The sequence below is a fragment of the Corella eumyota genome, chromosome 4 (genome assembly GCF_963082875.1).
Source record: "Corella eumyota chromosome 4, kaCorEumy4.1, whole genome shotgun sequence".
In the NCBI taxonomy this organism is placed as follows: Eukaryota; Metazoa; Chordata; class Ascidiacea; order Phlebobranchia; family Corellidae; genus Corella; species Corella eumyota.
Window position 1 is genome coordinate 4784344 of NC_137493.1, and position 25411 is coordinate 4809754.

The 25411-nt window shown below is 28.3% G+C and overlaps 1 protein-coding gene across 1 annotated transcript; it reads right to left on the reverse strand.

The window, feature by feature from the left end:
* LOC145751614 (plexin-A2-like) lies at window positions 1–24718 on the reverse strand. Its single transcript, XM_082567799.1, has 33 exons — window positions 23466–24718; window positions 23124–23324; window positions 22526–22803; window positions 21995–22112; window positions 21107–21293; window positions 20745–20847; window positions 20202–20319; window positions 13672–13896; window positions 13415–13523; window positions 12913–13103; window positions 11915–12054; window positions 11482–11599; window positions 11192–11343; window positions 10868–11030; window positions 10302–10493; window positions 10057–10129; window positions 9261–9418; window positions 8592–8744; window positions 7569–7806; window positions 7106–7282; window positions 6862–7012; window positions 6617–6676; window positions 6386–6530; window positions 5907–6053; window positions 5142–5304; window positions 4109–4212; window positions 3386–3501; window positions 2988–3096; window positions 2547–2633; window positions 2245–2414; window positions 1820–2032; window positions 1093–1168; window positions 1–847 (listed from the first exon to the last, which is right to left on the reverse strand). Exons 1-33 carry the CDS (start codon window positions 24624–24626, stop codon window positions 665–667), a joined length of 5979 nt encoding a protein of 1992 aa, XP_082423925.1. The 5' UTR covers window positions 24627–24718; the 3' UTR covers window positions 1–664.
* Window positions 24719–25411: the final 693 nt, after the last annotated feature.

Genomic DNA, 25411 nt, shown 5'->3' on the forward strand with positions numbered 1-25411 from the left:
TTTTCTATTTATTCATTTTTTTAATCATCAACACATTTATTTGAAAAGAAAAAAATGTAAAAAATAAAACGGAGTGTTAGAAACAGTTACGCGATAATAAACTTACAAGCGATATCAAGTTAGCGATAAAAAAGGAAAAAGGTTAATTTCATTTTACAAAAACGAGAGAAGACTTCAGATAACAAATCTATATGAATAAAACCACTTGATAAAGGCTTCTTTTAAAAAATTGGCACAAAAACGAAATTACAAGCTGTGGTTGTTACATTTAGGGAAGACAATTATATTTCAAAGTAGAAAAATTAGTTCATTATTATAACTTGACAAGGCAGTTGAAAGAAACTTACTTTATATGAGTTGTTAACAATTGCAAAGATTTACATACACATGTACGTTATTTACTGTTGAATAAAGCAAAAAAAATTAATAAGAAAAAGAATATAATTCGTAACACCTTCTAAGTTTGTGTTTTTTTTTAAGGATCTAATTCAAATTTGATTTAAAGTACCACAACAATATATTTTAACTTAACTAAATGAAATAATGAAATAAAATTTAAAAAAACAGGCAATTTTTATCGAAATTTTTCTCTATTAAATTAGAATAATTTTGGAAATGTAAATTCACAAAAAAAAACATTTTTCAATCGAAAAAAAAAATTGATTTAAATATGTAGTTTATCCGAGTTATTTATAGAGGCCGACACCTCTTCCAGTTTGTCAAGTAATCGCTGTCTTCTAGCTTCCTTATCGGAGTCCAAAACAAGCAAAATATCGTCGCTGTAGGTTTCAACATATTTGTAAAGTTGCGACAAAGCCTCGTGGGTGTTAAAGTCGTTAGTGTGCACCTGAAATTACATTTAAAAATAAAAAAAATTACATTTAAAAATAAAAAATGTTTTATTGTCAAATTTTAGTTAAAGGTATATATTAATTAATTTAAAAACACATCAAATAATATCACATTTTTTTTAAATTAATTTTTAAAAAATTAAAAATTGAAGTCAAAATAAAGTTTTTGTTTTTTGATTTTCAATACATTTTAGTACGCCTAAAACATACAGAAATAAAAGAATAAGCTTTAGAAACTTACATAAGACTCCTCCATTAAAAACTGAGACATATCTCTTGGATTAAGTTTTGGCATGTTCGAAACATCAGCATAATATCTACAAAAATAATTAATACAGTTAAAAACTAAGAATGGGCCAATCGAGAGTATTAGGAATATTTTAAATCTCGTGCTGGTCGAGCATTTTTTAGTACTCGGACGCCGAGTAATAATTTGTTATTTAAGATCGTATACGATTTACTAAACATAAAAAAACACGAGGTTTGCCTTTTTCTAATAATATATAATCTACTCTCAATTATATCACGTTATTTAAGCAACGATTGCGCAACAAATACACTTTTTACTTCGTAAAATTTTTCGCACAATAAATTTCAGATTTTTACATTTTTGTTTGGACTTAAAATGATATTGCTATCAGCGGTAAGTAGTTTTGCCAACGTTAAACACTTTATAATCCATAAATACGTGTTTTTTGGCAAATTTTGCAGTTTTAAAATTATACGGAAAAGATTCTCGTAACCAGTTATATACGTTTAAATGACGTCATGCAGTTATATAGGTTTAAATGACGTCATTTCAGCCAATCCCTATTAAAAACCTTCAATATCATAGTGTATCAAAATATTAGAATGAAGTAATTAAAATACTGGGGTGTGGCACAAAAGGTACGGGGTTCGATCCCGACTGCTATCATGTTATATTAATTAAAAAATTTAAATTTAAAAAAATATTTCGAAATACTTACATTTTCACCCATTTTCTGTAAGTGGGTATATCTTTCGCATACAAGAGTTTATTAGAGGGAGACTCATGACTTAATTTGTACTCGGCCGTCGAACAGGAGTCCATAAACGCTTGAGCGATCACAGAAAGATAGCAATCAAGAATCCGGGAACCGGGAATATCAAAAACGAAATTGGGATTTTTGATTAGGTTGACCCAAAATCGAAGAGGCAAACTGAAAAATTCCAAAATAATTTGTAAAATTAGTTTTATATCCATTTTTTACCATAACTTTGTATTTTATAAATTTTGTTTTGGTATTTGGTAGAATAGTTTTGTTATTTGGTAGAATATGGTTTGTATTTAAAAAAATAAACTAGGATAATATAATAATAATCCTACAAATAAAAAAGAGGACCCAAAAACATAAAAAGTTAAAAAAAATACCAGTTATTTTTCCATGTATGTACTATCTCAGGGTCAGTAATTCCATGGATATCAGCCTGGTGGTCCAAGAAGTCAAAAATATGTTTTACAGCCATAGGTAAAGCGTGTCCACGTTGCATTGTACTAAATATTGTCTCAAATAAATCGTCCACATATTTTTGGATAGTGCCCTGAAAAAATTACAAAAATACTTTAAATAAAATGCATTTTTGTTTTAAAAATTTGGGGGCCCAAAAATTTTCATAAAGAATTTATATTAAACAAATAAAATTATAAATTCTATTTAAAATTTGAATTTTTACTTTGGTTGTGAGAAGTCTGGTAAGATAAATTTCAGAAACCATTTTGCTCTCTGACCCCTCCTTGTGTTCCTGGTCACTTTGTTTCACCTGAAAAATAGTAAAATAATTTTATAATACATAAGCCTATACCCAATTCAATTTTATGAAAACCGATTATAACAAAGAAAAATTTTACCATAATCACTATAAACCATTAAAATTAACTTAACTCAATATTTCACCAATATAAAGTAAACTAGAACTGTATTTACCAGTAAAGTCTTTGCCAGACCATAAATTAACCTTAAGAACCATACTTAATCCATTGTAAACCATTTAAATTTTACAATTACCAAAAATAAGCGATATAATCTATTTATACGAATATTAATAATACACTATTAAATTTTTTTCAAAACCATTTTTTTCCACTAAGCGGAAAATAAACCATTAAAATCTTACCAAATGCCATGGAAGAGAACCATCCTGTGGTAGGGTTGGGGTACCCGATCTACTTTGTTGTTTGTACCGGGGTAAACTTGTGTTACTACCCTCTGTTAGGGGCAACAATCTAAAAAAAAAAAAAATAAATAAAAAATAAAAAACACATTTTTTTAAACTTAATTAAAAAATTTGTTTTTTATAGCAAAAAATAAATTTAAATTGTGATTTAATAAAGTTTGGATTTAGGATTTTTTTTAGTTCAAGATAATGAAAAGAAAAATTAAAGGGAATCTGACAACTAAAATAAAGAAAACTGAATTCTAATCAAATTTTAAACTATTTCAAACAAATTTCTACACATGTTAACTTAAAAGTTATAATAAACTAATTTGATTCAAGAATAAATCTCAACCTACCTTGCCCCACTCCCATTCTGTCGGTGTCCGCTTGCCTTCGAATGACCCGACATGGTTGAATGATTAAGGGTGTTGTCGGATCGGGGGATTATAGAAAACATTGCTCCATCAGGCACCTGTACATTTTAATACAAAATTTAAAAAAATTCAAATTTTGTTATTTTTGGCATTTTAAAAGATAAAATACAATTTGTGTTTTTAATATTTGTTAATATTTAAGTTTAAACAATTGGATAAACCTAGGGTTGTAGTTATATAAAAAAATAGTAACCAATTTTTATAAAGAAAACATTTTAAAACGAACACCGTAAAAAATATTCTTGAAAAAAAAACTTAAGGTGCTTTAAATTCTGTTCCTTAAATAAAAAAAAATACACCTTGCTATACCACACATCAGGTCGTGGGTTCAATCCCCACTGTTCTCATGCTGTAGCGCCCTTGAGTAAGGTGCTATAAACGGTATGAACTCATGCTGAGCCAGCACTTGATCAGCAGTATAATTATCGGGCAATTATAATCTATAATATCCCAAACTGCCACAGGCAACTCGAGACTGGGTCGGAGTAACTTATATTACTCTATGTTTAAGTCGCGCATTCGACTTTCCCACATCGAGGATAAAGATATATACAAAAAAAACAATGTGTGATTAACAAGAAAATGTATTAATCACACAATATTCTAAAGTGAATAAATTATTTAAATGCAACAACAGATACTTACAGAATAATGAGAAAGTGTGTTCACTTGTCTCCATTCTCCATCCACCTTCGATGTATTATCCTCATCTTTTAACACAAAATTTTCCAGTCTACCTTGCCTCCATTCTATATAACAAAACAGTGAATTTTATTTTAAAATTTTTACAAAATTTTGGAATATTCAAATCTTATAAATAAAATTTATAAACGAAAATTTAGAAATTTTAAAACAAAAATTATAAGTAATGTTTTTAATGTCATCAGGGAACGAAATAACGGGTTGCTATTCACTAAAAGTGAATCGTTTTTTAAAATTAGCGAATCGTTTTTTACAAATATATTAGAAATAGCGAATCAACCAAAAATGGGTTAGACGATAATAAAACACCACACATGAGGTCGTGGGTTCAATCCCCACTGATCTCATGCTATAGCACCCTTGAGCGCTTTAATAAATGTCCTAAACGCTTTAATAAATGTCCTATTAATAAATGTCCTATTAATAAAGCGCTTTAATAAAGCGTTATAAACAGTATGAACTCCTGCTGAGCCAGCACTTAATCAGCAGCACAATTACCGGGCAGTTATAATTTCTCAAACTCCCACAGGCAACTCGAGACTGGGTCGGAAACACAACAAGTAATCAAAAAGGTCTCGTTTTTCGTGCGAAATATTCTTAATAATTGTTTAACAATACGTTACATTTAAAAAAAAGTGTTATAAAAAAACGAAGATTATGACTTGAGTCTAATTATTGCTTTAAAAATGCGACCTCATTTTTAGCGAATCGTTTTTTAAACGTTAATTCGTACCCTGCCAATAAAATTTAAAAATAACATATCGTTTTTTTATGTCACTTTTTTTTCCATATCACCTTAAGGTTTTTATATATTTTTTTTATCGGGATAGGGTGTGCTGTTATGACGTGTCTTAAGCTATCTGTAAACGTCGAGATCAAGGGTGAATAGTGTGGCATCGGTGCTTCGCTGCCATGACCGCTAAACCCACCTTACTGACCTTTATTTTACCTTTATTAACAAAAATTTCGTTATTACCTAAATCTATTGCTTCTGGTGGTGGTCTCTGGGAATATGGAACGTTCATGTAAGCAATATCCAGAATTTTTCTTTTTACTTGAGATATTGAATCACAACTCAACACTTTAACTGAAAAATCTGATTGATCATGCTCTCCAAGATAATTACATACTTGCAAGGTCTAAAAAAAACAAAGTTTGTTAATATTAAATTTTTGCAAAAATAAAAAAATAATTTTGCTTTTATTGATATTTTTTTCATAAATTAACATTAAAAAAATATAGATAATAATATGTTTTTATTTGTGTAACACTTTTTTTAATAAAGCTGTTTTAGGACATTTATTAAAGCGTTTAAACTATATATATATTTTTTGTATATATCTTTATCCTCGATGTGGAAAGGTTGAATGCGCGACCTAAACATAGAGTAACAACTGTTACCTAGACCCACTCTCAAGTTGCTGGCGACAGTTTGGGATGAAATACATTATAATTGCCCGATAAATAAGCTGCTAATTAGGTGCTGGCTCAGCAGAAGTTTATAGCATTTATAGTGTCTTACCCAAGAGCGCTACAGCATAAGATCACTGGGGATCAAACCCAGGACCCTATGTTGTGTAAGAAGTGTTCTAACCACTACACCACCTTGACGAAAATTAAATGAATAAAAATGAAAATTAAATGAATAAAAAAATATAACAATAATGCAAAAAGAGCATATACGACACTTTTTATGTCAAAAAAATGGCAGATTTATTTACTTAAAAACTAAAAAACTTACCAAATGTTCGTGATCAACCGTTTGTCTTAACAGTTTATCCTCGCTGAGTGAATATCGAGCTTCGTTCGTGAACATATCTATCGGGCCTTTATTAACTTGTTGTTTAATGGCACGATATAACATAAATAACGGTTCACCAGCACATTCCTAATTGATTTTAAAATTAAAAATAATTTTTGATATACTAATTTGAAATTTTGTTTAATTTCTAAGTTTCTGGAAAGTTACTTAAATTATGATCAAAATTCTAAAAAAAGAAAACTTTTAAAAAATTTCTTTTGAAACAAAGGGTTAAGAAAATTAAAAAGCGATTTAAAACAGATTTAAATAATTTTTACACTATTTTTTTTTTAATTTTGAACAGTTTTGCATGATTTAAACATAGTATACCTTATTTTAATTTACAAAACAACAAAATATTTTTAATTTAAAATAAATTTAAGCCATTGAAAACAATAAAATTTGAACCGAGATCTTACATTTACAAATCGGTAAAGAAGAATACTCAGCCAATGAGTCAGCATTTTTTCTGCAACCGATTCAGTTCTTCTGAGTAATAATTTCGGATGATTTTTTCCTTCCATATTTTTGCGAATTAAATCCGCTAAAAGTTGCTCCAAAATTCTACAAAAATATATTAATATTTATTATAGTTGTTTGATAAATAAAAAATTTAAGGAACAAAAAAATAAAATTTTTTTTTGACTTACTCAGTAGCATATGGAAGACGATTTTGAAATATAACCAGAAGTAAACCTGCCACCATTGATCTAAAAAACACAAATAAATAATAAATATTATGGCAGAAAATAAAACAAAAAGTGGTTTTAAAAGAAACTGTCCTTTGAAGATATAAAAAAAGTTATTTATTTGTTATCCGAAAAATTTGATTTCAAAATTTATTTTTTTTTTTACTTTTTTTTTTTTTACATTTTTTTATCATTAAAACACTAACTTGTCTTTCATTGTAAATGAATTTTTCGACTCGATAGTTCGAATAAAACACATCAAAAAACATTTGTTCTCCAACAATTGATCAAACTTGTGCATTCCAACCGATCTGCCACCATGGGGCGGTAGCGGGCGATTACTGTTTGTCCTCGAATCTAAAAAATAGTTTATTTTTCAAAATCCAAATTTTTTAAATCTCGGAAAACGTTAAAACTCAAAATATCTTATTTTAATTATCACAAACTGACCATTTTTGCCATTGTAGTAAAAATTTTGCCCAGACAGCAATAAGTTGTGTTGTTTCTTAGCTGAGTTAGGGTCAGGGAACAAAACCCTCATGAGATAAATTCTGTAATCAAGATAGGGGATTCCAGCATCACTAGCTGCATCGAAATCGGTCATATCTGTTTGTAGCTCAGCAAAAGCTAAGAAATACAAAATATTTAATACTGGAAAAATTGTTCAAATTATGCCCCAAAAATTTAAAAAAAATTTATAATTTTATATTATTATTATTATGATAAAAAAAAAAGTGGTTACTACTAGAAAAGCACCAAACAGATTAAAAATTAGATTTTTAAAATTTGTTTTAGCACTAACAAAACGGCCACAAAAAAACAAAAAAAATAGTTTTTTAAACAAAATAGATAGCAGAAAAAACATAACATATTAAAAAACTGAAAAAAAAAGTAATTTCAAAAATATACATGCCTTCTTTACAGACTTTTGCCACTTTCGACTCCATGACATTCATTTTGATTTGCATATTTTTAACCTTTTCGTCGTTTTGTTTCGAATGTTTTCTATATTTCCAAACACATACGATCGCCACAATCAGTGCGAAGATAACAATAATGATTATGACTACTATGACTGAAATTGGGAATGTGCCTTCTTCTTTTGGATATTCAAGATACCCAACTTGTTGTGAGTAGCCCCCTATGTTAACCTGTATTAAAGTAAAATATACCAATAATAAAATCTTATAGGTTATTTTATTTAAAGTCCAAAATTTCGACAAAAAAGGTAGCCAACATTAAAAAAACAAATCCTAATTAGTTTAAAATACACCAAGGCCTTATTTGATATATATTTTTATTCTCAAAGTAGAAAGGTTGAGTTCACGACCTAAACATAGAGTAACATCAGTTACCCCGACTCAGTCTCGAGTTGCCTTTGGCAGTTTAAGATTTTATAGAATATAATTGCTGCTGATTAAGTGTTGGCTTAGCAAGAGTTTATACGGTTTATAGCGTCTTACTCAAGGGCAATACAACATGAGAGCAGTGAGGACCAAACCCAGACTCTCATGAAGCGTCTAATCAAAGTTAGGTAAATTAAAAACACTAAAACTTTAAAACAAACCCTTATACCTAAGATATACTAGAGTTAAAATCGGCAGCGTGGTGTAGTGGTAAGAACACTTGCTACACCACACATGAGGTCGTTGGTTCAATCCCCACTGATCTCATGCTGTAGCGCCCTTGAGTAAGGCGCTATAAACGATATAAACTCCTGCTGAGTCAGCACTTAATCAGCAGTATAATTACCGGGCAATTATAATCTATATAATATTCCCAAAACTGCTACAGGCAACTCGAGACTGGGTCGGAGTAACTGATGGTACTCTATGTTTAAGTCGCGCATTCGACTTTCCCACATAGAGAATAAATTTATACACAAAAAAATAATAAAAAAAATAAAATAGAAAAAAACACTAAAACGCTATCTTACCACAACTGGGTATTTCCCGACTAGTTTAAGTGGGGGCTGACATGCAACTTGATCGTAATCGAGTCTAGTCACATTACATTGTGTTTTATCACCCAACATTATTCTCACTGTATTAGTGTTACAGTGAAGCCTATCGGCGCATAGACCAGTGCCCTAAAAAAAGATTTACTTAAAAATAGTGATTGTTTTTATATTTTAACGATAATGATAAAATAAATTAAGCATTAACCTTGTTAGAAAGAAGAACAGTTTATACCAAACCTGGGAATCAAACTCAAGACTAAATTTACAAAATATAAATGATTATTGAAAGTGGTGGTAATTAAAGTTGTCAATTTTTAGTGTGTTTAATTGTAACAGAACAATAGTACTCCGGTTAGAAAAAAAATGTTATCTTAAAAAATTTGCAAAATTTGTAATTTTATAACCGTGAAGCTACTTGCATTAATAATTAATAAAAGCTGTTTTCTTTAATCAAAAATCAATACCAAAAAATTACTAAGCACTTTAAAAGTAAAGTGCTTTTTTTAAGTAACAATATAGTTGTTTTTAAAATAAAAAAAAAGTTTACAGTCCACCAAAAATACACCGATATCACAAAAAAATCAAAAATAACAAAAACGCAGACATTTTTTTTTAAATTTAAATAAAATCAATTTTTTTCCCCACCTCAATGTATAACTGATCCTTTCTGTACGTTTTTGTCCGATCTTCACCTTCGAAAGCGTTCAATTTGGGATTTAATTTGTACTGTAGAATCCCTGCTTTAAGTTGTGATGTGGGTAATCCCTCAAGTTGAGAAGCGATCACCACACGAGCATCAACAGCTGTGAAAATAAAATTGCTTTTTTATATATTTTTTTTCCATATGGAAAAATAATAATGGAAAATTTTTTGATATTTTTATAGGGTAAGTTGTGCGGTTTGGAATATGTTTGAGCTATCCGTGAACACCGGGCTCAAGGGCGAAAAGTGGCGTTGGAGTGGCTCGAACTCGAAACCTTTCGGCTCGTAGTCCAATGCCATGACCGGTTTACCACACTACCGGACTAAAATTGAAAATAAAAAAGCTTTTTTAGTTCTGGTATGTAAATACACATATTTAATTCATGGGCTAATCAAAAAATAAATAAAACTGCCATTTGTGGTGCACGAGTAAATTGTCACTGACAAACATTAGTCGAAAGTTGTAACCATACTACAACATTGAAAATACTAACCAAGAGCAAGCTATAGACTAGAATATATAATTTGAATTTAAATTAAAACCTCTATATTTTTATTGTTTTTTCTAACTAAGCGAGTGAGTAAAAGGACTTGTTAATTGCATCAACACAATAAAAAAAATTAATTGAAAAGCAACAAAAATGTGACCGCATAAAAATAAAAAATAAAAACAATTTTAAGGCAGTAACTTTTTAACTAGTGCTTGTAAAAAAAAATAAAAATATTAAAAAGTGTCTACCTTTGTAAATTTTTTTGGAAATATCAGGAGACAGACATCTGATTGCATTTTTATCTCCAATATTGTCACAAATCTGCAATAAAAATCAAACAAAATCAATTTTTATTATTCAATTCCTTCGAAAATATTTTACAAAAAATAATTTTTTTTTTGCTGAGACATATTTATTTTGTTGTAATTTTTAATCATTTCACAAAAAAAATATAAAAATAAAATTTATAACAAAATTTTAATCCAAAACTCACGCTACTGAAAATTTCCTTCCCCTTGACTACTTTAATCAGAGGTTTTTGAATATATCCCAAATTTATTCCTCGAAATACGATCGGCAAACCACCACTCAGCAGAGTAGTATTAGGAGACATTGAAGTAAACATGACATCGTCGTACATTCGAATTGGTGAGAGAGCTGCTTTTATGAAACCATTGAATGAAAGCTAAATATAAGAAGAATATTAATATCAAAACGTTGTTTAATTTAATTTAATGTTTATTTTTATTTAATCAAATAAAATTTTAAATGACTGTATTACGAAATTTGCCTTTTTTCAGTGTTTAGCGAGTTAGCTGTAAAACTAGACTTTTAAAATTGGTTCTTTGTTTGAGTTTTAATATATATAAACCAAGATTTTAATATATATAAACCATACAACAACCCATATAACAAACCCAATTATCAATAATTACCAACTATAAAAATCAGTAACGAATTTATTTTTTCTATTTATAAACACAAATAACTTAAGGCATTTTAGATTTTAAACTAGTTACTATAAAAAATGTATAAAATTAATAATAGTTGTAAACTCACTTGTATATGCTGGTCGTTGTACGCTGTAACATCCCTTCTTGCTCGAAACATTCGATGTAAAATGTTGGAGGATCGGGGATGTCTTCTTGAATGTCTTCTTCTTCTTCTTGAATTTTCGCTCCATTGAACATCACACTCCAGCGAGTTTGACTTCAACGTCGATCTTCAAAAAGTTAATCGATTATTAAAATTTAAAAAAAAATTTTATTTTTTAAAAAATTAAAAAAATTTTTTTAAATTATTTAGTGGATCTTTAAAATATATTTAAATACAAATAATATAAAACCACATTTTTGTGGACAAAATAAATCCTAGTGAACATACCTGTCAACTTTACAATTAGTGGTTCCAATCGTTACTTCAACTGAATTCCCAGCGTTCAAATGTTCTCCGTAAATCGTAATTCTTGTGCCCCAACCATGTAAAGCTGTCGTCGGTGAAAACGTGGTGGTCTTGGGTTCAACAAACAACAATTTCTACAAAAAATTAAAGAGTAAAATAAGTTTTAAAAATTTAAAAATTTTTGTAAAATTAAAAAATTTAAATGAAAATGGTAAATTGTAAGTCCGGGTTTAATTCCAATTTTTTGCTTGCTTTATCGTTTATTTTTTTACCTGATCACTCTCAGTGTTGTAAGAAGGTCCTGGCAAACAGGAGTTACCGTTTGTGATACAAAACTTAATTGTTCCTTCATTAATCATATTTGGTCGAACCGAACATCTTATTGTGCAACTAAAAAAAATTAACATTTTTTTTTCTTAAATTGAGTAAAAATTAACAACTTTAAATAATGAAAAGTTTTAAAGAATGTAAAAAAAGGTAAATTACTGGCCTAGTATACCATATATTACTACACATTTTCTCCTTACCATACTACCTATCTTTAATATGTAAATCAACTAATATTTACCATGTCAATAATAAAGATAACATCATATATTATGTAATTATTATTTAAAGTACACTTAGGTAAGTTAAATATGCATATGAAACAAGTATGGCTTGTAAACTAAAATAAAATCTAAAAAATTTAATTTAAATGTTTACCATCCATCAGCGTCCACCGGTTCAATGTTGGTACAACTCCAATTGGCAATAGTAATCTTCATATTATTTCTAACATTAAAGTTGATACCTTGTACTGTGATATCAGTGGTTGTATGAATAGGGGCTGATGTAGGAAAAAACTAAAATAAAAAAAAAAGTTAAAAAAAAAAAAAATTAATAAGGCGTTTACTGTCATATTATCTAAAATCTTAGACCCCCCCAAAAAAGATTTCAAAGACAATAAGATGTTATCTATTAACCCCTTTTTACCACATAGCTGTATATATATCTCCAATTTATAAAACAACAAAATAAATTTTTAAGAATTGCCATTTTTGGAGACAGTAAAATTTTCATGAACAAATATAAGTTGCTAGTTGTAACCATATTACAGGAATAAAAATACAGATTATAAGGTGGGCAATCAACTAGTGCCATAAAAAGAATTTTTTTTTTTTACAGCATTAAAAATATTACAGCATTAAAAATACAGAACAGACTATAGGGTGGGCAATTGACTAGTGCCATAAAAAGGAATTTTTTTTTTTAAATTTGACAATAAAAATAAAATATTACAATTTAACTACACCTACACAAAAGAACTCAAAAAATTCCTAACAGGTGTAAACCAGGAATTTAAAAGGAGAAAATCAAATATCGTTCATGAAAAAATAGTTGTGGTAGATAACAGGTAAAATACCAAAAGAACTAATCTTAATATTTTAAATTTTTTAATGAAAATTTTTTTATTAAAATTAAAGTAGCACATTATATGTCACAAATGGACAAACTCTTTTAAAAGTTTTAATATTAAAAACAAATTAGATTTTTTTAAGGAATTTAAAAAAGCTATAAGTTTCTGTTCAATAATTTTTTAAATTAAAATCCATTTTCTAACACAGAAATCCTAAAAATATTAAACTCAAAAGCAATTCTTAAAAAAAATAAATAAAACATAACTTCACAAACTCTATTACTTTATTTTTAAAAAAATTTACCTTCGTAATTTTAGGATGAGTGCAAACTCTTCCCGGAGTAGCTGGAATCCAATTAGTTCCTTGTGAACAGTTATCATAAAGTGAACAGTTCTTCGATTTTTCGCACCAACCACATTTCCAGTGTTGCGACGACGCTCTACAAGTCCCACAATTGTCCTCATCCCCAGTTAGTGGACATCGATACACTTCAACTGACATTTAAATAATAAAATATTATAATGTAATAGAAATGTTAACAACTGCCTGCCTCACAAACTGCATTTATTTGTCATAAAATTCATGTCGCAACTTGTACCTAATATATGCCTATAATAATTTACCCACACTCTGCACAGGCAGTTTTTTTATTTTAAAGACCTTTAAATTTAACATACATTTTTAAAAATATGTATATTGTCCACTAAGCTTTATTATGTAAAGAATAAAATTTAAATCTATTTTACTAAATTTACCTAAGCTTATTTTCTTTTTGTAATATAGAAGTTTTAAGTTGAAATCTTACTTTGTAAAGAGTTGGGGTTGTCCAGAGGTTGTCTTTGGTTGTTATTTAAATTAATCCAAATAACTTTTAATCCAACGACTGAACTTCTTTGCTTGGCATCCAAATTTATCTACAAAAATTGTGTTAAAAAAGATAAATTTTGCATTAAGTATAAAGATACTATTTAAACTTAAATAAAAAATAAAGTTTATTAATTTGTAAAAAAAAATTAAAGTTACACCTTTTATGAGACGTTTACTTAGAAATTACAAACTTACAGTGAATGGTTGACACACGATGTCCTGCCCCTGCTGGTTTCCGGGGACAATCAAGGGAATTCCCGCCCCATCGGGTCTTTCTATCTCGCACTCGTATCGAGACACAGTAGACTGGGGAAGAGCCTGGGTTCGAATTTTAATCTCACGTCGGCTGTCCACTGACAAATAGGTGGTGTTACTTATCGGTCCTTTGTCCTCTTTAAATCCTTGCTGGCTTGGACAGTTCTATATAAAATAGAAGAATAGAATGTTTTAGTCATTTACATTTTTTGCTAAGTTAATTAGAAATAATAAGGTAGTTGCCTGTCCAGGCAGCATTTTAATTATGGTAATATACTTATATATGCCTGTGCAACACAAACAACTGTTTATTTTAACTTAAAGGCCTCTAAATTGTACATACATATACATACACATAAATACATAATGTTTATTAATTTCCATGAAATATATATAAATTCAACACAAAATCAGAGGATTCGAATTTTAAGTAGGCAGAATCGGTAAGAATTTTTTTTTATGAAAGTAATAATTCAATAGCTTAATTAAGCATAATTTTACTATAAAACATAAAATTGTACTGGTAATGTTGTAGACTTTACAGGAAAATAATTTTTTTTAAATTAAAAGAAAAAAAAATAGTAGAAATTTATTATACAAGCTCTGGACTACAACTTATATGACAATTAAAATTATAAAAAAAACATACAGGCTTGTTTTTTTACATTTTTATGGAACTTGTATTTTGATTTGGTTTGATAGGTTTTACACAAAGATGAGAATGGGAAATAATAATAACTAGAGCATAAAAAGTAACTACAGCCTAGACTTTGAAGTCGAACCCAAACACGTGGCGATGACGCTAACGTATCAAAATTACCAAACAAAAAAATGATGTTGTTAAACTCAATTTTTTTAAAGATTTACCGTAAGTTTTAAATATGACAGAAAGCAGCGCCATCAAATACTTTATTAAATTCGGTGGACACTTAAAAAATTGACGTTGTAAAAAACTTGGCTTAGATTTCGGATAAAATGTCAATGTTTCCGGCTCGTGGCGTAAAATGATAGGCAAAGTAAGTGTCTCAAATACTTTAGGCCAGTAATTACTGGTAACAAGAAAGTGCTGTGTACTTAGCTTGACCGCGCCGAAATCAAAGAACGTGTAAACACACAATGGACGAATCGACCGAAAGTAAGCAATGCACACGCAACGTGAAGTACGAAATAACCGCAATAACCAAAGTAGTAATAACTCTTAAAGGACGAAATGACCAACGAACTTGTTAATACATAAAAGAAGATGCAATGATTAATAAAATATGTTTGATTATTGACATAATGTTTTATTAATTTGTTTAACTTGAAACGGCATTTGTTTACATTGGGTTGAATGTAATAAATACTTGTACTGAATTACATTATTTTGTGGTTTAACGGAATTTTGTACAAGTAATACTAGAAATTAAGGCCAAACATTCGTTATAATGTTATTTTCACAATTATATTATTAGAAACGCACCGTGACAAATAATGTAGTTTCTTGGTAGTTCTTGAAATTTAAGTTCCCTATTAAACAACTAAAAGGTTATGTTAGCTTAATTGATAATGTACGAAAACGAAAGGCTATAAAAAGGTTGTTATCAGCAAACGGAATGGGATAACAATAAATGTTGCAATAAAAATTTTCCAAGTTAAAAAAATCGGGTAATACCCAATGAAAAAACTACCAGTCTATTACTGTTGTTATTTAAATTAAATTAGATTAGATTAGATTTCAACAACATTATTTTAACAAAAAAATGTCATAAGTTAAAAAAACTGAATGTAAAAGATTGCAAAGTAACAAACAAATTACAATGCTAGTTTCAACAATACAACATTATCTTTATTTTTCACGAGTATTATATCTAGTATCCCTTAAATGTTCAATGTTTTTAGGCTAGTTTGCATTCGTAAAGGTTCCGTAAGCATTTTAAAGTAATCTTGAAGAGATTATGACGAAACACGATGATTTCATCACAATAATTGCTGACGTCAGCTAAAAAAACAACCGCGCAAAGCGAAAACAAAACGACGATGTCTGTTTGCGTAAATTTACGACATACTAATTTAACAATAAATCAGCGATTTTTTGTATAGTAAACAAAATGAAAATATTTAAACAACAAATAATTACTAGTTAGCTATATTTCTACGAATTTTCAGTATAGTTCTAATTTTAAATATTCTTGTATTCAAAAAACACAAAAATGGATAAAATTCTAAAATACTAGAAACAGAATTAACTTCTGGTTATTCAAAAATGAATGAAAACAGTCATTTTTTAGTATCTTAACAGCCCACACAAACATTAATTGCATCATAGTTATTCTACCGTTAAGGTATGCGAGTTTTCAAATAAGGCATGCTCGGACAGGATCCAACTAATTTGTGCATAATTTTCTCATACCTTCTAAAACCTTTTTGCACAGCCAGTGCTGTTACAAATCGATGTAAGAATATTTAACTACATTTTTACACAAAATATTATGCTTTATTTTAGTTGGTAATAATATAAATAACGTCCCCATATTACGCTATTGTAAAAGAACGCTAAAAATAAATATTTTAACATAGTGAAGCCTATACATTTTACTTATAAAATAAAGCCTTTAAAGGTATGTAATCAGGAACACGTTGTCCATGCTAATTTGAAGCTCGGCGTTAAAATTGTTTTAAGAATTTTAAAATGTCACGCGGTTGCTTTTTGTAAGGTTTTCAGTCTTAAGTTTAAATAAACAGAGAAGTCTAAGCTTAAGGCATGTGTAGTACGTAATGCACATATAGGCGCCGAGTCCAGGAAACAATGCTAAATACATCAGGTATGCTATTTTTTTCTACAGACATAAGCCACAATTCTACCATTCAACATGTGACCATTTTTTTATACTAATATACCTATAATATAGGCAAATAATAACTCCATCTTAAAATTGGACAAAAGCACTGGCGTGATAGCACGCTAATACGTTGCGCAAATATTGGGTTATACAGAATACACAACAATGGCTTAGAATAGGTCATTTCTCTTTATATGTGCTGTGTTAATATCAAGTGGATATTTCTAAACAATGAGGTATTATCCGAATTCCTAGGGGTGATGGTGCGTGTTTAATCGACCGTACTTAGGTATTAAGTCTATAAGACGATATGATAGGCTGGTTTACCGTAAGGTAAAATAGGTCCAACTTAAAATAACACATGCATACAAAGGTGGACAAAAAATTTAACAAATTCGTTTTTTTGAAATTTACATAAAAAAAAAATTCAAGTATATATAATTAAAAATGTAAATTATAAAAAAAATTAAAAACAACCCAATATTAAAAAAATATATATATAAATTATGTCTTAAAATATTATTTCAAAAATCTCAAAGACATGACGTCATAAATCTCGTAGAAAATTTGAGATCAAATCGTGGTAATAACGGCAATAAAAAAGGGTCGTGTCAAGTTTAAGAGTAAAATAAAGATGTTAAGTAGCAATTAAGATTGCAATCTAAGCCTGTTAGCTGCCGCAAAACTTTCAAAAACACAATCTCTTGAAACTTTTTAAACAAAGAATGTGTTTAACTAAAAAAGGGCACCAACTTTTTAAATTTAAAAACAATGTTTATGTTTTTTTGTATTAATTGTTTAGACAAAATAAAAAGGGCCAAACAGGAATATCAGAACAAAATCACAATTTATTAATTTTGTAGTATTTTTACAAACTACCATTAATAAATTACACACACACACTATATTAATTACTTCAAAATATTTAAAAAAATATGAAAGTTCAGTTTTATGTTAGTTTTCACTTAAAATTAAAGAGAGGGACTTGTGAAAGGCAAAGTGCACGTGAGTGGCCGACACAAGAATGCAAACATGCCTGGAAGCGTTCTCCACAAGAATGCTGTAACTTTTTGTATAGGCGCCAAGTGAAACAATAAAACATTCGATAAGAGAAAATAACGTACTGCCAAATATATCAAACAAAATCGACTAAAAAACGAAAAATTCAAGGTATTCAGGCCGTTACCGATATAACAGTATGAAAAAATGACTTAAAAAACATTATATTTTTTATTGGGTATCATAGCTCAATAAGTCGCTACAATTCGCCGCTGTTTTAGAAAATAAATTTCGATGACGTCATCAAAATCAAGCACCGTGTCGACATGGTAGTATTGTGCGTGTTAACGGAGGTCGAAAACACTGTAATTATCGGCATGGACACACGGGAGTTTTATAACAAAAATTTCCTCTAAAACTACACCGCACTTGTGTGTGCCTTCACACAAAAAAGACAAACAAAATAATATTTTTTTTGTAAAATAATATTTTTTTTGTAAAAAAAAAATCTAACAAAAATTCTCATTAAAAAAAAAACTTTGAATGGGTTTTTGTTGTTAATGAATTATTTAACTATTGTTAATATGAACTGCCAATAATATAACTAATAGTAATTTGCATTTAAAAATTGCATTCTAGGTATTAAAACTTTGTAAATTCAAAAATCTTGCTTAAATTTTATGAACAACAAAAAATTTTAAATAACTTGAGAAAATTTAACCTCACAAAGTAAATTTAAGGGGACATAAATTTAACAAAAGTAACATTTTATAGAGCTGGTACAATAGGCCTTACTTTTTAATAAGTACTACAAAAATTCCAAAAAATTATCTAAAGAAAAAGACACACGTCTTAATTTAATAAACGGAAATATAAATTTCAAATGTTTTAATTTGGAATCCCTGAAGTGCACAATATCATATATTACTTCAAATAAAAAATGGAAAAATAAGTTTAATTTTGTGGCTTAGTCATCTGACTAAAACATTGCGAAAAAATTTAAAACAAAATTAAAAAAAAATATTAGGCAAAAATAAAAAAAAAATTTTTTTTGCTAAAATGCAGTTGTCTAAAAGTTGTAGAAAAAAATACATGAGAAATAATTTTTGTAAATTATTAACAAAAAAGGGAACTAAAAATCCTTTTAGTTTACCCATTTATTACATCATTGTCTACTCATCTTAATGCCCACTAGCTAAAAAGAGCTTACTTTGACAGTTTGAAAAGATTAAGCAATTTCAAATCGAAATCTAACATTTAAAAATAGAAAAACGTGTATTCTAAAAAATGTATGCTACAATGCTTTTCGAGTTCACCCAATAAATAAAAAAAATTTTTTATTATACCTTTAACGTTTATAAACATTACAAAAAAATACTTAAAAAAACCTAAACACTAAATCATAGAGTTTACAAAATTGTTAATTGAAAATTGAACGCATGATATTTCCTTAAATAGAGAAATTATGTAATAGCCATATTCCATTATTTAAGTAAACAATTCAACCAGGTAATATGCGCGAAAAACAAATAACGTCTACGAGACTTACTATGCATACAAACCACTCAAAATATTAAAGATAAGATCACAATACGTTGATTAAGGTTTAAATACAAATTCATACACAATAGCTTAATTGTATTAAATTCTATATGTAAAATTAATAATAGGAGAAAACACCGGAAAAATATTTTTTAAATACTATAGGCCTATACAGTTTAGGTTTTTGATTATATTAGATAAGATATATTATAGAACTATTTATTTTTTTTATGTATACCAAAAATGTTTAGCGCTTTTAGCCAAAAATTTTGATTAAGCCATAGAGCATTATTCAATCATAAAAATTCACTGTTAACAAGTCAAGCAATAAACATTCCAAAAATTTACTAAATAATTTTACATGTTATAGTAAAATTTTATACATTCTTGTTAAAAGAACTTAAATTACACAGAACTATATGGAAATTTAAAACAATAGGATAGTATTTTAACATATTTATAACAAAGAACATACTTTATTAAGTGTATATAGCAATGTGTAAACTTAGAATATATAATATATATTGTCCTTCAATTTAAAAAAAAAACTTTTTTAGATAAAGTAAAATCCATTAACTTATCTTGTTACTTAACTTACAAAACAAATGAAGCTAACAAGGCAATATAAAAGACTTGTTTAAAGCTTGCACATAAAAGTAAGTATCGATTTACATTAAATTAAATGTTACATAGAAAATCGAATTACTAAATTAATTCACACTCAAAATCATTAAATTTGGGTCTTATTTAATTTAACACACTAAAAAAATATTAGACATATCCTTACCCTAGAAATTAAACATTTACATACAAAAAATTTTAAAAAACTACCAATTTTTTTTTCTATTTTAGACATAATTATATACTATTTTATTGTAATATTTTAACTAAGAATATTTAAAAAAAAATAGCTTTTAAAATTTACAAAAATTCGACAAAACCAATTAAATTAAGCTTAATTCAATATAAAAGACAATCAATCATAGTTTTAAAAGTTAATTTACATCAATCTGTAAACAATTCACACAACAAACCTTTTCAAAAATAAAAATTACCCCAAGTTAGGCCCCATTAAAACTAACCCCTAATCAAGAAAACTTAACTTACCCCATTTTCGTTAATCACTTTGATTCGATTTCCGCATTGAGAAAGGTCTGAATCGGAGCAGATTTTTTGATACATGCACCATTGACACTTGAACCCACTTGAAATGCATGTCAAGCACCTAAACAATAATCCAATTTTAACTATAACTATTGTAAGTCATAAGTTTGTATCTACAAGCGTATTTTTAAACAATTTTGTTGTTAAGCCTATATAAATATATTTTAAACATTTTTTTAAATGTGGCAAAATAAAAATACACTGTTTTGTATTCAATATTGATTTATAATGTATAATTTTAACACATAAGCTAAACAAATGTATGGCAATAAAAATGTTTAATCTTATTACTGTTTACATAAAAACCTAAATTTTTAATACCATTACTCAATTTGTTAAAACTTTATTTAACCAGAATTTTGCACTGCATATTTTAAATAAATTTAAACAACACAAATTGTAAATACCTCCACTACACTATTTTTTTTATTAAATCTGTTGTTAAAGATTAAGTTAAGTTGCAAAGTTTATTATTTTTTAACTTACGAAGTGAAAGCTTCACAGTCATAAAAAGTATAGTCAGTGCTCACAACAACATTAGATGTACTTCCACTTCTATATCTCAGTGATAATGGAGTGCTTAAGCTTGCTGTAAAATAGTTTTTTATTTAAACAGAAGTATATACAAAATGTTGACAAAAAAATTGTACAAAATTAAATTAATGTGAAAATAGCAATTTTTTAACCAACTATAGAACAATATTTTATTCAAAATTAAATAAAAGTTTTTAAAAAAATATTAAACAGTAATAAAATGAAACAACACCTTTTTAATACAAATTGTTATTTAGATTTCTTTATTGTTGGTGTAAAAGTAGAATAAAATATTTAATGATATCAACACTTACTTTGTCCTGGTGGTATGCTTATAAACTGGCTAGGTGGAGTACAACAACGCAATGATAAATATCCTGGCTTATCCACGAATGTTATATCACATCGTGGAGGGTCCACATCGTCGCCGAATGTACAAAAATAATCAAGTTTTCGGTTTGAGTTGTCAGTTTGAGGAATATTATCAGATTTCAGATAAATCTAAAAAAAAAATAAAAAATTTTTTAAAAGAAAAATTTTATTTGTTTTCATTGTAAAAATTTTTTGTTAACATCCTAAAGGGTGAAACAATAGGACTAATACACTAAAATATGAATCACACGAAATTCAGTAACAGTTAGGCCCAAAACCGAAAAAAGAAAACCGTTTTATAGTTATGTATTACTTAGAAAAACCTGGTGTAACCAAACAAAGAGCTTAGAACTATATTTGGAGGTAGTTTTACAAACCTTTATGTTGCAACAACATAATTTCCCGAAACAATGATATTTAAAATCTTAATACCAACTTAAAGATTACAAATTTAGAAAAACGTAATCCCAAATACTTATAATTTATAAATGTCAAAATAAAATAGATGACCAAATATTTAAATAAGACTGTCTTACATAAACATTGTATCCAAAATTTTTGTTTAATATATTGTGGTGCATTAAAAGTGGAATACATAATTTTTTTAGTTTTATAACAAATATATATTTAACAAAAATTACATTTTATAGTTTTTTGAATAGAAGTATATGGCTTAAAATTCCTTTTACATAACTTATACATTCTATTGGCCTGTTTCATATTTTTAATACATAAAATCAAAGTAAATAATTTCTCATTATAAATTCTGTTCATTTAGCTTTGTTATTTATATAAAAGTATTCTGCTTTAAACAGTTGAATATTTATTACCTGCTTTTGGCTGGTTTCAATAGAAGAATTAGCCGAGCCATCAACAGTTAATTTAGGGCATTGTCCATCAGTTAGAATAAATCGATAATCGTTAATAGTCGATATCATTTTACTGCATCTAAAACAAAAAATACCAGAAATATTTACTTGAGTTTAAAATAGCCTGAGGGTGTAAATAGAAAATAAAAAGTGGTTAATTAGTGACTTGTAGTTTTCGAAGGCGTGGAACACTTAATATTTATTGGTTTCTGAACTCGGATAATTATTATGTTTTATTTTCAAATGGTTCAAACTAGAGGTATATATATGATATTAGTTTGTATACATTTATAGTCTGTTGCTTTTATTCCAAATAGACTGATTACATATTTTTATTCATTTTTACTTTAACAACTACATACCAATTTTTTCTAAATCATATTAAGTAAAATACTTTAAATCAATACCTAGTCAAAACATGTACTTGATTGTGAACAACTTTTTAATTTTTATGCAGTTTAACATTTTTTACTAATAATAACTTATACTTACTTGCTTTCCAAAGTTAACCACCCACAAAAAGGGTCATTTGCCTTTAAACAAGATGTACAATCCTTATACATAGAACAATTATACAGCGGGAGACCCACCACTACATTAGGGGTGACGATATAAATCCTTGATGCTTTTGTATGTCCAATTTTAATCGATTTTACACTGACTGATAAGTCAGGAGCCTCGTTTGGAAGAAGGAATGCTTCTTCTGATGTGGCAACCACTACTGTGTCGTATAAACGATTTAGATGCTTATTGGTTGAAACAATTTGAACCTGAAATAATATTTAAATCAAAATTTAGCATCAATTGGTTCTGTTAGATACTATATACTATGTAAGGTCATTTAAAACATTTTTAATAATATTAATCAGTCTATACTTCACTTCACTATGTATGATATTAATATGTATACTATTAAATAGGCTATATATACTTTAAATGGTAAAAACAACAAAGAAATCTGAAACATAAATACAATAACTAAGAATGTTATTGTAAGTAATTAAGGAAGTTATTAATACTAATAACACTTCCTAAGCAGCACTATATTTAACTAATAATTTCCTTAAATTGTTTAGATATTTCTACTTACTTTTAACATTTTTCCGCTTTGAGTGCCTAAAAATGCGACGGTATCTTTTTTGGACTGCGTAACGGTAGATTCTATAGCAGTAATAATCTCTTTTGATGTATATACAGCCTGGCTTTTGTATAATGCTTTCTCTTGCAAATATTGAGCAACGTCCCATAACCCTTCTTTGTTGCAAACTGGGCTTTGTATGTCTTGAAAATTCTGCAAAAATTAATTCAAAATTTTTTTTCTTGACATTTTTTTTGCATTAACATTATAAGCCAAAAATTTAAATGTTAGGGAATGGATGGCCCTATAGCCAAGAAAATTAATAATTTGTTATAGTTACAAAAATAATCTTACCCCAACTCCACACTCTAAATTAGTTTTCTCAATCCAGGAAATGTGTTCAGCCAATGGGGTACTACCTTTCATGCATTGTTTGACTAAAGACAAAAAATTTTCCTCGATGGTTCGCAGTGGAAAAACACATACTGCGCTACCTTGATCAAGCTGATTCGGATTTATGAATGAAATAAATACAACTTGGTCAACAAAAGTCATTGGTAGACCCAAACTCTGTGCTAACGTTGATCCCACTTTTACAGTGCGAGAGGCAATTGCCTGAGTATAAAATAAACCATTTGCATTGCAAGTTATGGGGAGTTCAAGATAAGATCGCAAACCATAAGACTCTTTCAGACACATTTGAGAGATGTACGTCTCTTCAACTCTTTCATTTGAGGGTGAAGGATGTGTGGAAACGAAGTACCCAGTCTTTCCGATGGCAAAACCGTCAATAAAAGTCAATCTAAAACCTTGGTTTGCCTTTTCTCTTTTCATCATAATACCGACATCGTCCCAAATAAAATCATCAAAATAGGACAAGGAAAACATTTCGTTGTTGTTGTTTCTTGGTAACAGTTTTCTCTTTGAAACCGAATAAAATGGAGGATCAGAATTAATATTGGAATCCTTCATTGTTTTAGAGGAACCAACATACATTGAAAATGTCAAATTGTCGGTGGGGGACGAGGCAATAAAAGCAACCGTGCTTAAATTTCCACTCGCAGCGACATATTGTTTAGTAGACAAAGTCCCAAAATCCGGACTGTACAAAGTTTTGTTTATATTTTTTAAAGAGCGAAGTTCGCAGGTGCCCTGCTTTACACTTCCACATACAACCAGTCTTCTTCCCATCCCGTCAATCAAAAGAATTTTATTAATATTGTCCTTACGATTGTCTGGTCCAGTTTTGACTGTAACCAGCTCTCGTAAATCGTCAGTTAATTGAAATAAATAATTTGTTGCACCGATATATATCAGACCATTTTTATTTTGATCTATTGCAATATGGTCAAAATCAGTTTTTAAATCAGGTTGAAACTCAACTCGTTTGCTCGTATCATGAGGTTGGCAATGTAACAATGATAGATTGCATAAAAGTAAGAAAAACACAATGAAAAAAGAAGGGAGCATATTTAGCCTTGTTTTAGAGAAAAATTTTAAATGTTTTTTATCCATTTTTTTAATTTTGGTTGTTTTTTGTTGTCAACTATTTCCACCAATCCATTGTTGACAAAAATATTTTAATAATTGAGTCAAGCTATATTACCAAAATCTAAAAATAAAAATGTATTTTCGTTAACACACAATTTACAATTTTACAATTTACCTTAAAAATATTCAAATAACAACTAAAAATGTTATTAAGTCTGTTAAGTTAAATTAGCGTTTAATTCTTAACATAAAAGAAGTACTTTGTTTGGCCAAATTCTTATTGAAATATTAAAATTATTAACTTGTTTGCCAAAACTAGCTAACGTACAGAACGTATTATTTGACAACAACTATTTATAATCTAGCTGTCCAAACCAGCTTTGTATAAATTTCATTATTCAAAAAAAAACTATCATGAAAAACAAGAACTCTTTCTAAATCGACACTTTCATGATATCGAAACTAACACTGCTTAACATTCCTTTCTCTGATCAATGCACACGCCTTTCTTAAATTTGCTTTGGTATCGAAAGTAGGAAATGTAACTGATATTCAAAATAGAAAAAAGGCAAAATTTAATGTTTTTTTTGTCAATAACTTTATCCTCGATGTGGAAAAGTCGAATGCGCCACCTAAACATAGAGTAACATAAGTTACTTCGACCCAGTCTAGAGTTGCCTGTGGCAGTTTGGTATATTGTATATAGACTATAATTGCCCATAACTATGTTGCTGATTAAATGCTGGCTTAGCGGGAATTCATACCGTTTATTACTCAAAGGGCGCTACAGCATGAGAGCAATGGAGATT